General features: G+C 47.7%; 1 protein-coding gene and 1 long non-coding RNA gene across 3 annotated transcripts in view; both read right to left on the minus strand.

Annotated features, from left to right (window-relative positions):
* The window catches only part of LOC114116062 (uncharacterized), a 60,039-nt gene extending 58,515 nt beyond the window's left edge, over window positions 1-1,524 (minus strand). The window contains exon 1 of the long non-coding RNA XR_003590106.3: window positions 1,288-1,524. This is a non-coding gene — a long non-coding RNA (uncharacterized LOC114116062). The remainder of the gene's footprint in view (window positions 1-1,287) is intronic.
* A 2,368-nt stretch (window positions 1,525-3,892) lies between these two features.
* VGLL2 (vestigial like family member 2) lies at window positions 3,893-12,002 on the minus strand. 2 transcript variants are annotated; one of them, XM_015097334.4, is made up of 4 exons: window positions 11,710-12,002; window positions 8,796-9,108; window positions 6,344-6,874; window positions 3,893-5,098 (listed from the first exon to the last, which is right to left on the minus strand). In XM_015097334.4, exons 1-4 carry the CDS (start codon window positions 11,788-11,790, stop codon window positions 5,058-5,060), a joined length of 966 nt encoding a protein of 321 aa, XP_014952820.2. In that variant the 5' UTR covers window positions 11,791-12,002; the 3' UTR covers window positions 3,893-5,057. The 2 variants fall into 2 exon arrangements, with proteins under 2 accessions (XP_014952820.2, XP_027828148.1); XM_027972347.3 differs by having other exon boundaries at window positions 3,893-6,874.
* Between the last annotated feature and the right edge of the window lie 780 nt (window positions 12,003-12,782).

The raw sequence follows: 12,782 nt of genomic DNA on the forward strand, positions 1-12,782 counted from the left end.
TTTCCCTACACATTTATTCTTCAGTCAAATATTTACTTCTTTTCCCCCAAAGGGGATTTGTCTATTTTCTTAAAGTGAGTTTGGATTAGCAGAATCACCTCTGCTGACTCTCATCAGCCGCTCTGCCTGGATGCGGTGTCTCCACTGGGGCGGAGGTCAAGGCTGGAGACAACTGCGCGCTCCTCCTGAAGGCTGCCTTGCCTTTTTAGGGTATGAGGGTCTCTCTGTGTTTAGGATAACATGATTGACAGCTCTGTTCCAGCTCCAATTAGCACCCTATAATTTATTAGCTTCTGCTTTCAGATTATGCGTTAACTTTACAAATATTCCAACCATGGAAACAGCAGCTATCAAGTGTCTCTTTCCTGATCCAGCCCTCTGGGGCTGGAGTGAAATACAAGGAAAGAGTGATACAGTTGGTCTGTCAAGTGAGAATAATCATTTGTGTCTGTGTCTGAGGGCATGGGGTCTCTGATTTCTCTTTAGGCCTGCATTAGTGATGTGTGTATTGGTAGATAAATAGATTTTATCGTGTGTGCGTATGTGGTATTTGTAGATAAACAGATTCTATCGTGTGAGTGTTGTGTATGTGGTATTTATAGATAAACAGATTCTATCGTGTGGATCCTGTATTTGTATTATGAATTTCATTTATTTATGGGACAGGAAGTAGAACTGGTAATGAGGAAATATGAAATTTATGTTTGCTTTACCCTGTTGTTTAAACGTCAAAACATCAGTTACGTGCAGAGAGCAACTGTAGTAATGATCGTGCCTTTAGGATGCTTTTCCCTTAACTCCAGATTTTAGAAATATGCAACAAATAATGAATAAGTCCTAAAACTCTTGCAAGGAAGAAGGGAATATAGAGAGCAAAGACTTTCACAGATATAATCAAAACATGAATTATCTGCATGCAAATGATCCACAGATTGTTAAAGTAATTTTATAAAGAAATCTTATATTTTCTGGTTTCGTTTAAAGTCTTTTCAAGTATCTTTCCATTTTTCCTCCATGCTTTGATACCTGGTGAGTTATGTTTAAAAATGCAGTTTATGGAAATGGCATTCATATGGAAAGCAGCTTAAGTTTTATTTTTAAAAATCTCCACCTCTGAAGTAACCAATCACTAAGTGTTTAAAAAAAAAAGCTTGTTTGACAGAAGGTATATGGGTGCCTGCATATAAGTACAGGATTTATGATTCTAAGTATTAATAAATGGGAGGTTAAAATTACCTTACGAGTTGTTTCCCCCAGTTTGAAAGGGCACAGAAATGCAGTACTTACCCAGGAAGAGTGGCAAGGGAAGCTTCCAGTCAGGCAGTCTGCGTTCCCAACCCCCACCATCTCTGCCCTCCCTCCCATCCAGGCCTGAATCAATCTTAAGTCATTGCTAGAATTTGCCACGCATTGAAATAGAACTTCAAAGGGGAAATGAGACAAGACGGCAACTCCTATTAAACCAGAGAAGTAGAACAGATAGAGTTCCCTGCAGTTGGATGACTGAGTTCTCAGCCAGAGGGCATTCGGCAACAGGATTACTTGGTAGCGGAGAGCTGTCTCTCCCCTTTTCGTCACCTCTCCCTCAGCGGAGGCCAAGTGCAAAGGAAAAACCGGGGGTAAGGATGACACTGGTGCCAACTGGGATGATTAGAGGAGAATCTCATCTCCTTGAGACCCCCAACTGGGTATAATATATGCAGACACATCATGGTTACCTTTCTCCTGTCATCCCTCCTTTCCTTCAATGTCTTTTTTTCAACTACTAGGGCCTCCTCTAGTCTGCACGGTTTCACGAATACTAGCAAGACAAGCAAGAGAATTCATCGTTTACATGACCTGGTAGGCCTAAAAGAATGTTGAAAAAATGTCAGTTAGGGCTACGAATTCACCAAAGTTCCCTCTGAAACTATTACACAGATCTGAACGATGGGAGTCCCAGGGCTTCTTGCATTTCTACTTCGGGGACGTAAAACATGGAGGGAAGCACTCTGCTCTGCCTGTTCCATGCGCCAGGTCACTGGAGCCCTGCTCGTCAGTCTGGAAGGTCTGTTCAGGACTGCCCCGAAGACCAGTTCCAGTGAATGAGTCTCCTCACCAGCAACCTGATATTCAGGTCAGATGCAGCTCAGGAGAGAGGCTTCAGTGATCAGAACCTCATGGCTGGGAAAAGGCTCCCTGTGGGTTTTGATCAGAGATCTTGAGTGCTAACATAGGTGGAGCTCAGGGAAAGCTTCTGAGAGAGGGAAGAGACTACTAGGAAAAGATATCCAGCAGAGAACACACTTGCTGTCTTCATCTGTACACTCACTGGCAAGTTTTTAAAAGTGCGCTGAAAGGGAATGCATTTTATTTATGCTTGTATACACTGGTGATCAATGCCAATGGAACATGGATTTAAAAAATCACAGAGAAGTCCAAAGTTAATTTTAGTTATTGCTTCAGTGTCCAAACCTCAGACTAACATGCTTAACACAACTCGGTTAGGTTGGGTGTGAAGAGCTTCAGAGCAAAGAAGGCTAAAAATACTGAAATGAATTACTAAGAGATGCAATAATAAGTCCTTCCTAGAGATGAATGGAACTCTGCATCTCGCTGCATGGTCTGCAGGTGGGAGTCTGGACAATGTCCTGTGATATTTCCTTTGAGACCTGGGATTCTATACATTCTAGAATGCCAGTCTTTGCTGCCCTGCCTCTTCATCTTCTGTGGAGGAGAAAGTAAAGAAAGTAAAGAAAGATGCCCAAAGTTGAGCATCTCAAGACAAGTCAGAAGTGGATCAACAGTTACTGTTGTGGGTAACAGTGCAGTCTCTGCCCCCTGGATGCCTGGGTTGGCTTCCTGGCTCTGCCACTTACTAGCTATGTGACTGGGCAGATTACTCCTCCTCTGTGAGCCTCTGTGGTAATAAGTACCACACAGAAATGTTGTGAGGTTGAGTTAACCTATATATAAAGCCCTCAGACCAGTGCCAGGAAAAATGATAAACAGTTAATATTTGTTATTGTTATACACAATGCAGTCATTAATGGTTATTACTGACTGCTATCACATCTGGAGAAATATAATCATATAGTACGTTCCATCTGAGCAAAACCAGTAGCAGGTTCTTTAGTGATCAGTCTACTTAACAGGTACCAAAATGATAGAAGAGATGGGTAACTCTGCTAAGCCATACTCTGAATAAGGTCCCCTAACTGCACCCAACTCTTGAGAATATTATCCAAGATAAATGGTATTTGCCTCTTGTGTTATAATGAAGGAAGAGGAGAATTCCTATGGGCAGAGGAGCCTGGCGGGCTACATTCTATGGGGTTGCAAAAAATCAGACACGTTATAATGAAGATCAAGATTTGAATTAATATTTTATGCTTCAACAGCCTTCAAGGGCAATTTTGGAACAACATTAACTCTCTCTCTTTAGGGAAAGAACACAAATAACTTTGGCATCAAGGGAACATAACACCATTAAGTTCTTAATAAATTCTTTTTTTTCTGGCCTAGTTGTATGTTTGGTTTCTTAGCCTAGCTGATCAACGTATAAAACAACCAAGATTTCAAAAACATTTTTAAACTGAGTACTTTACTATCTTAAGAGTGTGGAATCTAAGAAGTAACGATAATTCTCTTTTGGGGAATAATGTGTGTATCTGATCGAATGGTGCACAAGTCGCTTTTCCTATACATCTCTTTTACTTGATGAAAGCTATCAGGTAACCTGGGCTTCCTTGGGCCATGATTTTCTCATTTATGAAACAAAGTGGGAATACCTAACTTCTCCATCTCCAAGGTTGATACAAGGTGGAAAGGAGTTCTCAGATTTCATGGCATGGCAAACACTTTGGAAAACCAAAAATACTTACACAAAGTGATTTTACTTACTGACATCAGGTCATACTACTATAAATTATTTTATTCTATTAGAGAAAAACTAAGACATTTGTTTTCCTTTGAAGAAATAACACAGCAACCTAGTGGTAAACAAACATCTTTAATGTTCGTTTCTTCTTCCTCATCACCTTCAGTTTTGCCCACACATGTACCCCTTCCCCTGCCCCAATACTGAAGGGGTCAAATCATGACCATAGAGACTGAGAAGAATATTTGAGATACCCAAGACTCCATGGACATCTCTTCCCCTTGTGGTGATTCCTAGTTCTTCTTGGGAGACCACTGGGGTCTCTAGAGGCTTAATTTTTTTTTTTCCTCCCATCCAGAGGAGGATAGAGGGAGGGACAGAACTTGTGGGAGAGAAGGCAGAGAGAGTTTTTTCTTTCATCATAAAATGTCCTTTGTAAAAAATATGATATACACACACATGTATAAAACATATCCAGCGCAATTGCAATTGTTGTGCCAAACACTGGGAAGTGCCACCTTGGTCGATGTATTTCTGGAGTTTTAAACAGTTGTCCTACGACAGCTGCATTTCAGTAAGACTTGGGCAGGTGGCTCCAGATAAGCCACTTGCCACTCACATTCAGGCTGAGGCTTCTATGTTCACAGTCCGAAAGAAAAGGTGTATCTTTGTGTCTGGAGTGGGTGTTGCAGGGAGGGAGTGGGCAGGAAGGGAGCTGGAGGCTACAGGTGAGGAAGAAAGAACTGGCTTCTTTTGACTTCTCTACCATATAGTCTTCGATGCAAATACAAAGACATTTTCAATGTGAGGATATTGACGTCAGCAGTGCTGTGATCCCACTACTTAATGAAATGATTCACACCAGCATAAAAAAAATATTCACACCAAAATGTCTCTTTTTCTTTCCTTCTTTCCAAGAAAACCATGATATCTTGTCACCTGAGTGATCTCACCACGGATAGTTCCAGTGATTTGTCCAAAAGTCATTGAGCGTCATTCAGAGTCTCTGGGTCTGCTCTTTTGGCAGAAGGCATTCTTTTTAGATGAAAACTCGGTCGCGTGTGTTTTGGTTCTCCCGATACACGGAGCAGTTTGAAGTCTCTGCCTTCCCCCATGTCCTCATCCATGAAGTGAGAGGCACAGATGTTGAGCCTCCAAGGCTGGTCAGAAGGGAAGGGGCAAGGGGAAGGTCAGCAGATCAGCTCAGGAGGGATGCACCACAGAGGGAGTAACGACGAGCTGCAAACCAAGATCAGAAGCTGTTACAAACCCACTTGATTTCAGCTCTGAATGTCACCAATTGCGCTATGCAGAGACCTACAGGGAAGAAGGTGGGCTGTCTAAAACCAGTACAGATCCTTGCTTTTGTCCTGAGGCTGCAAACCTGAAAACAGAGAGAAAATAAAAGGGAGAGAGAGAGGGAGAAGAGACAGAGAGAGGGAGAGAAGGGGGTGGGGGAGGGAAGGCACAAGGTATTTAAAGAAAGAGAAAGACAAACACCACTGTTTTATTGTGAAAGTCACAGAATTCATCTAAAGGGCATGAATGAAAGTAAAAGCAAAGCAAACAAATGTCACATCTGCACCTGAGGGAACAGAAAGCGGGGCAAGGCTACAAGCCAATTTATTTGTAATTTTTTTTTCCATTTTGCCCTAAAAATAAAGCAAACAAAAAAGTAAACCCTTATTTGAATGTACCTTTCAAATTCAACTTTTTAAGCTAGGGATGTAATATTACCACTAACAACGAATCCTTTAAGTTTTCTGTTTTCAAGAGACCTGTTTCATTTGGCAATTAAGTTGTTATCAGTCATGGGTCATATTTGTATGACTTGTAACTATCACTAGGTGACAAGACCCTCTCCACCCCTCAAGTTGTAGAGGATTTTAAACTACATTCTTAGCAGGTACTCTAGATCAGCGCTGTCCAATAGAAACAATGGAAGCCATGGGTATAATTCTAAATTGTCTGGCAGCCACATTGAAAAAAGTAAAAAGAAACAGGTGAGAATTAATTTAGTAATATATTTTATTTAACCTTATATATTTAGTATGCAATGTTGAAACATGCAATCAATATAAAATATAATGAGATGAATTTTACATTCTTTTTGGGGACAAAGTCCTGAAATCCAGTGTGTATTATACACTTACAGCACACCCCAATTCAGCCTGGCCACGTTTCATGTGCTCAGCCGACACACGTGGCTGCTGGCTACGGTACTGAACAGCACAGAGCTAGAACCTCTCCGACAAATTTTATTCTTAAAAAATCCTCTGTAATATTAACCGGCCACTTTCTCATTTTGTCCACACCGATGACAGAGTCATCTGTCTGCTGAAACACAACCCCGCTATGTGCAGACCTTCGCGCCTCAGGGTCACTGGGGTCTCCAAGGAGAACTAAACGGGCTCCCCGGCTCAGCCCAGTTTGGGGCACAGGGCAGGAGGGGCCCGGGGATGCCACATCCCCTCTCCCGCTTACCTGAGTCCACGCTGAGGCCCAGACCCCCGGGCACGTCCCCCGCGGGGCTCGCGAAGGGTCCCCCGGGCGCGGCCCACGCGGCGCTGGCCGGCTCGCCCTTGGCGGAGAGCTCGCAGGGCGGGCTGCCGGGCGCGGGGGCCGGGGCTGGCGCGAGGCGGGCCGGACGCCCGGAGGCGGCGGGCATCAGCAGCGGCCCGTAGCGCGGGTCGAAGTGCGGCGCGTAGACCTCGTGCACGGCGGTGGGCCGCGGGTAGGCGGCGGCCTGGGCTCCGAGGGCGCCGCCCAGCGCGTACGGATGGTGCGGGTGCGCGTGGTGCGGGTGCGCGTGGTGCCAGGGCTCAGCCGTGCCCTGGTGCAGGTGGCCGTGCAGCGCGGCCGGCGAGTAGGGGTCGGCGGCGGCGGCGGCGGCGAAGGGCAGCTCCGAGTGCGCTGCGGCCAGTGGGCTGCCCAGCGGTGCGGGCACCGGCGTCTGGTAAGCGCTGTTCCAGAAGGAGGCGGGGAAGCTGCGCTGGCTCATGGGGTAGGAGCCGTCTTCGGGCGAGCGAGGCGGAGGGAAGGGAAGAGAGAGAGAGAGGAGCGCGTCACCGTCGGGAGACGGTCGCCGACCGACCCCGCGCGGCCGCCGGAGAGCTGATCGCTCCGGTTGGGCGAAGGGCGGGAAGGGCGCTTGTCTCGCGGGGCTGCGGCCTGGGAACGCGAGGTCGGGGAGGAGTGCCGCGCCCTCGCAAGTGGCGGAGGTATTCCCGCTGCGGGAACCCCGCTAGTGGCGGGGTGAGGAACTACGGAGCTTCCTTCCCCAGCCCCAGTTTCGGGGAGCGGGGAGCTTCCCTCGGACTCCGAACCGGGCCCCCTCGGACCAGAAGCGGCCTCGCCTTCCAGGCCTCTTCTCAAGCAAAGGCTACCTCTTCCCGCTCTTGGTTGGTCGCCTAGCGATCTCACTACCCCCTCTCGCATTTCAGCCTCCCTTGCTCCAGAAATCGTGCCCCTCCAAGGCCTCTGATAGACTGGAAATCCATCGACATATTTCGGAGTCTTGCTATTATTGGCCTCCTTTCTAGAAACTTTCTTTCAAAAAGCTTCCCCCCCCCCCCCCCGAAAGTAAACTTGACATGTTAGAAGTGCAGCTGTATTATTTGCACAGAGGGACACTAACGGACAGGTCTTTTCCGTTTTAATAAACTTTATGCATCAAAGTGTGGGTGCCAGGAATAATATAATAATTATTATTGTCCTTGTCATTGTTGACCCCTAGTGTCTGGAAGCATTTTAAGCGAGCAGCATTTAAATCAAATTTGTTGCCTTTAGTGAGGAGGAAAGGAAGGAAACGCATTTAATGAAAAGGACCTTGGAGAAGGCATCTGCACTTCATAGTCGATAATTTAAAATGCTTCGAAAATGCATTCTAAGTGAACAGTCTATTAAAAACATTTAGGCAACTGGAGAACAAAAGGAATGTTTTGTTTTGGGATCTTGTCTAGGCAAGGCTTGTACAAATGAACAGATTTAAGAAAAAATGGAAGGCCGATGGTTGTCATTTCCCCCAAAATGTAATACTTGTTTTCCTTTTTACAATAAAGTACTCATTTCTCATCTTGGTACACATCAAAAACTAAGATTAGTGAGAAACTTTACCAAATAGTTACCTCGGTGGAGATTTCAGAATAGAAGAGAGAGCTCCTTGACTTGTCCAAGAAGCCATTGTGCCAGGGTAGCTAAAGCAGGGCTTTGTGAGAATGGTAAAGTAATAGAGAGGGGATGTGTTTGGGGAAAACCTTTAGAGGTGTTTTGGCTACCCGTAAAGTCTTATTTCTTTTTTACTTTACTTGCTTATTGAAAGACATTCTCTGCTTCAAGATTTCCCAATTAACTGAAATCTGGCAAAAGGCATAAGTAGGTTTTAGGAGACATTCTTCAGCAGGTTTTGCTTGTAATGCATTCTCAGACATTTTTCTTTGGAGATATTCTCAGAAAGGGACTAAGGGCCCTGAAAGCTATTGTACTTGAAGATCCACCCTCCCCACCCCTGACTTGGGAAACCTCATGTTTTCATAGCACATTTACATATATTTTCTAGTTGCCTTACTGTCATCTCCAGGGGTAGTTAAGAGGGCAAGTGTTATTCTAATTTTAGAGACCAGTAAATAGAGTGACCTCCAAGAGGTTAAGAGACTTGCCCAAGGTCATATTGCTAGGGAGTGGTGGAATCCAATGCACAAACCAAGGGCTACCAATTCAAGGCTATTGATTTTCCTAGGCCACTGCTCTGCTCTGCCTCCTCAAGAAGAGATCTTATGCCTGCCTGTATCTATTCCTCCTCCGATTTCCTTACCCTCCCCCGATGCCCCATCTCACCTCTTCTCTTAACACCTATAATTCTTTCAGCTGCTCCTGCAGGTAGACCCCAGGCTGTGCGAGCTCTCAATCCCCTTTTGTTGGTGAGCCCCGTACTTACCCCGCCAAGGCCCGGAGCTCCGCGGGGCTTTGCTGCTTGTACAGCTTGGGGAATAGCTGCTAGGCTGGCTCAGGGCCCTGCTGAAGTGCTCGTCTACAACGGAGCTGATGTCTCCCTGGAAATAGGTGAAAAGGACGCAGCGGGAGTTGATGTACTCCGCCTCTGGTGGGCGCTCTTTCTCCGGGCTGCCTTCTTCTTCTTTTATACTAGCCGGAGTTTGGCTGGAGAAGGAGGAGCTGCCACTGCCGCTGCTGTTGCTGGGGCTGGCGTTGCACTCCTGGGCTTCTTGCATTTTGGAATAATAGGCTAGTTTCTGCTCAAAGGAGAAATAATAGAAAGTCAATTTCAAAAGACATAACAAGTTGGGTTCCGACTGCACTCCCTCATCCGTATCCCTAAGATAACCAGGAGCAACTGCCTTCTGTGAGTGCCTATGCCGGTCCTCAATAACCTCAATAATGTGGGCCGCAGTCGGCAGGCCTTTCAACCTGCAGCTGAACAAAGGTGGGGTTCCTGAGAGGTGGGGTCCTTCTTGGAGCTTGTCTCCCCAGAATTGTTGCTAGGCTACAGAGAAAACTGTCTGAAGGTGTCAGGGTGAAGGTCCTGGAAGAAGCCTAAGCAGTTTGACCGCAGAGGCAGGCACAAGGCAGATATATTTTTAAAATCAGGCTCCAAGGGTAAAGGGCACCCAAGTCCAGTTACAGCCTGACTGTTCCTTGCTGAGAATTCAGGGCAGACGTACAAGATGCAGGATTAAGCATCTTCGTGATAGAACACGAAGGTAACAAAATCCACTCCACACAACCAGGATGTAAAGGAAGAATTGCTATGGGGTAAAAACATGGAATAACAACATGATATGGATCATTTTAATAAATGGAAGTTGGTATGTGGTCATCCATGAGCTGGCTATTTTAAAAGTCTCAGCTTATAGAGAGACCTTCTTTTGAGAAAGGAAAAGCCAGTGGGCTGTTTCTACCCTCACCATCAGTGTGTATTGAGGAAAAAAAGAAATGAAAAGAAGCAGAGGATGATCTTGGCTGTGAGGTTGGATAAATCATGACTGTCTGATAGTGATTTACAAAACCAAGTGTAGTTGCTGAAACATTTTCTTAGCAATAAGCAATGGACAATGCAATGCTAAAGCAGTATGCAGACAGAGGTGTCCTTTGGGAGACCCTGATCATACAAAACTGAACAGAGATCTTGGTGATATAGATTGGTCGAGGGTCAGGGAGGAGAAAGGACCAAACAGATAGAAAACCAACCCACCTTTTTCTCTTTGTAATACTCCCAGCCTGGGAAGAAGCTCATCTTAGACACTGAAGCTAAAAGACTGAAGTTATTTAGCTACATCACCATTTCTACCATATTCCCGCTTGGCTTAAAATGAGAGACTCTGGTGATTCCTAAAGTTAACACTGAGACTAAATAAACTCCTAGTTGCAAAGTTTTACAAAGGAGAGGAGGAAGGGAAAAAGCAAAAACCAAAAATGCAAAATCTACCCATTCCATCATTAATTTATCAGGAAATTTTCAAATATATATTTTGCAAGCAAAATTTGGCAAAAAATGGGCTCAGGCACTGGGGTGTATTTCAGTTTTCCCAAAACAGGAGTCCAGGCTCTCACTTTGGAACCCGCTCAGGACTCCCAGCGGAGAAGGCTATGGCACCCCACTCCACTACTCTTCCCTGGAAAATCCCATGAACAGAGGAGCCTGGTAGGCTGCAGTCCATGGGGTCATGAAGAGTCAGACACGACTAAGCAACTTCCCTTTCACTTTTCATTTTCATGCATTGGAGAAGGAAATGGCAACCCACTCCAGTGTTCTTGCCTGGAGAATCCCAGGGTTGGGGGAGGCCTGGTGGGCTGCCGTCTATGGGGTCACACAAAGTCAGACACAACTGAAGTGGCTTAATAGCAGCAGCAGCAGCAGCAGCAGCAGCAGCAGCAGCAGCAGCAGCAGCAGCAGCAGCAGCAGGACTCCCAAAGGATCCCCCCTCCACCCACTGGAGTGTGTGATCTTATTCTTTTCCTTGACTACTGTCACCAGTTTCAACTACACCAGCTGAGGACTGAAAGAAAAATGTTCAATCAGAAAATTCCCAGAGAATAAAAATTGGAATAATTAAACAAAACGAAGAGTTTGCAGAACCGGGGCCAGTGGTCCTCTCCAAAGTGAATTTGTTGATGGCAGGGCAGCCGGATTCAGCTACTCAGGCTAGCGAAAGGCTAAGTATTAATATTATCTATTAAACTGGCCCCTACCGGGTCAATCGTACCCAGAACTTTGGGTCAATAATATTCCCCAGAACTTTGCAAAGCAAAGATTATAAAGTCAGCGAGTTTCGTGCGGTTCTCTTTATAATGAATTCGCTGGTTCTGAAATTAACTGGCCCGATCGCTTAAGAATTGAAACGGGGATTTAAAAAAAAGGCTTTGATAAGCTTGCATGGATGAGAACGCGAGTCTTTGCATCTCAGAAAGACAGAGGCAGACCCTTGCCTTTGTTTCGTCGTCACTCTCACCTTTGGGACCAAAGTTTGGTTTTCTCTGCGTGAGCTTTGCCGGCATCTCCGCGAGCAGGCACGGGGCTCGAAACAATCTGGAGTCCAACAGACTCCAAAGAAACAACGCGGTCCGCGAGATCCTGGTCTGATTATTCCTAGGAAATCCGGAGCGCGCATTAGCAGGGCTTAGCTGCCTTCCCGAGAGAGCAAACGGGCAAGCTAAAGGGGTTAGCTCAACCTATTAGGTGGCAGCGCGGGCAATCCCCGCATCCGAGGCGCCCGCGGCTGGTCGGCCTCCCTTGGACCGGCGCGGAGGTACCGGGAACCTCGGAGCACTGGCAGTACTGGGGAAGCCGGAGCGCGCCACCTGTCTACACGGGCCGGACGAGAGGAGACACGTACCTGGTGGTAGGGGGTGTAGGCGGCTGCGAAGTAAGGCTGGGGAGGACCATAGACTTGGTACATAACATCCAGACAGCTCATGGCTTCCCGCAGCGGAGACTTTTAAGTGTTTTATCGTCAACTCTCCTCGGACGGCTGAGGGCAGGGATGCTGCCTGGGCGCCACTTAGACCCGAGCTCCCGAGTCATCCGCGGCGGAGAGAGGGGCAGCGCGCTCCGCGGCTCGGGATCCCGCTCGCACGCTGCCTTCCCACCCCTGCAGTTCCAGCCGCCACCGCTCTCCGAGCTGGAAGCGCCCGGGCTCCCGCTAGTGGGCATTTAAACCCCACGCGGGGCCGGCGTGCTGACGCCACTCCTGGGCCGCAGAGGCGGGCGGGGGGGCGTCGGGGGCGGGGACCGGGGGGCCAATGGACTGAGGGACTAGGGACCGAGGGGCTGTCGGTGCGTTTTACCGGGACACCCGGCGGCGAGCCTATGCCCAGGGGTGAGGCGACCTGCGCAGCCCGGAACTTGAGCGCTGAGGCTTCGCACCGTGAGGAGTAGGGATTTTCCAGGCTAACGCCGGAGGGGCAGGAGGACGGAGGACGGAGAGGAGAGGGGGGAACTGGGGATCTTAGGTTTGGAGAGAGGAAGTTGTGGCACGGTGGGGAAAAGTCTTTGGGGAGAGCCCCGACTTCACAGTGGAGAATTGAGCGTGTGCGTCCGGGGTGACGAGGTGAGAGAGAGTCTCTGCTCTCGGCTCCTTGCGGGGAGAAACGGCGCCATCCCCAGGAATCCCCTAGGAGATCCGGATCTTCGCAGATAGGATGTCAGAGTCCGGGAACTCCTCTCCGCGTAGAGGAGCTCCCTCGGCGGGGAAATGGCTGCGGCCGAAGCCTGTGTAACCATTTCCCTACGCCACCTCCTTTGCGCCCCCTCGGAGCCGATCCACTCGCCGTCAGCTCCCACACCTCTCAGTTCCATTCACTGAGGCGGGTCCCTACTATCCCTCTAGAGTAAGATCCCCGCCCCTTTCTCCTGGAAGTCCTCCATCCGAACCCGCTGGGTGCGCGCTCTTCGCGCCCCGCCTCCTGC

Source organism: Ovis aries, chromosome 8 (genome assembly GCF_016772045.2).
Source record: "Ovis aries strain OAR_USU_Benz2616 breed Rambouillet chromosome 8, ARS-UI_Ramb_v3.0, whole genome shotgun sequence".
NCBI classification, from domain to species: domain Eukaryota; kingdom Metazoa; phylum Chordata; class Mammalia; order Artiodactyla; family Bovidae; genus Ovis; species Ovis aries.

Excerpts from the sequence above, each read along its gene's own strand:
- VGLL2 (XM_027972347.3), bottom strand. The coding sequence starts at position 11,790 with ATGAGCTGTCTGGATGTTATGTACCAAGTCTATGGTCCTCCCCAGCCT. Across the intron at positions 9,109-11,709 it reads CCTACACCCCCTACCACCAG|AAACTAGCCTATTATTCCAA; the intron begins GTACGTGTCTCC and ends TCCTTTGAGCAG. Across the intron at positions 6,875-8,795 it reads GAGCTCCGGGCCTTGGCGGG|ACGGCTCCTACCCCATGAGC; the intron begins GTAAGTACGGGG and ends GCTCGCCCGAAG.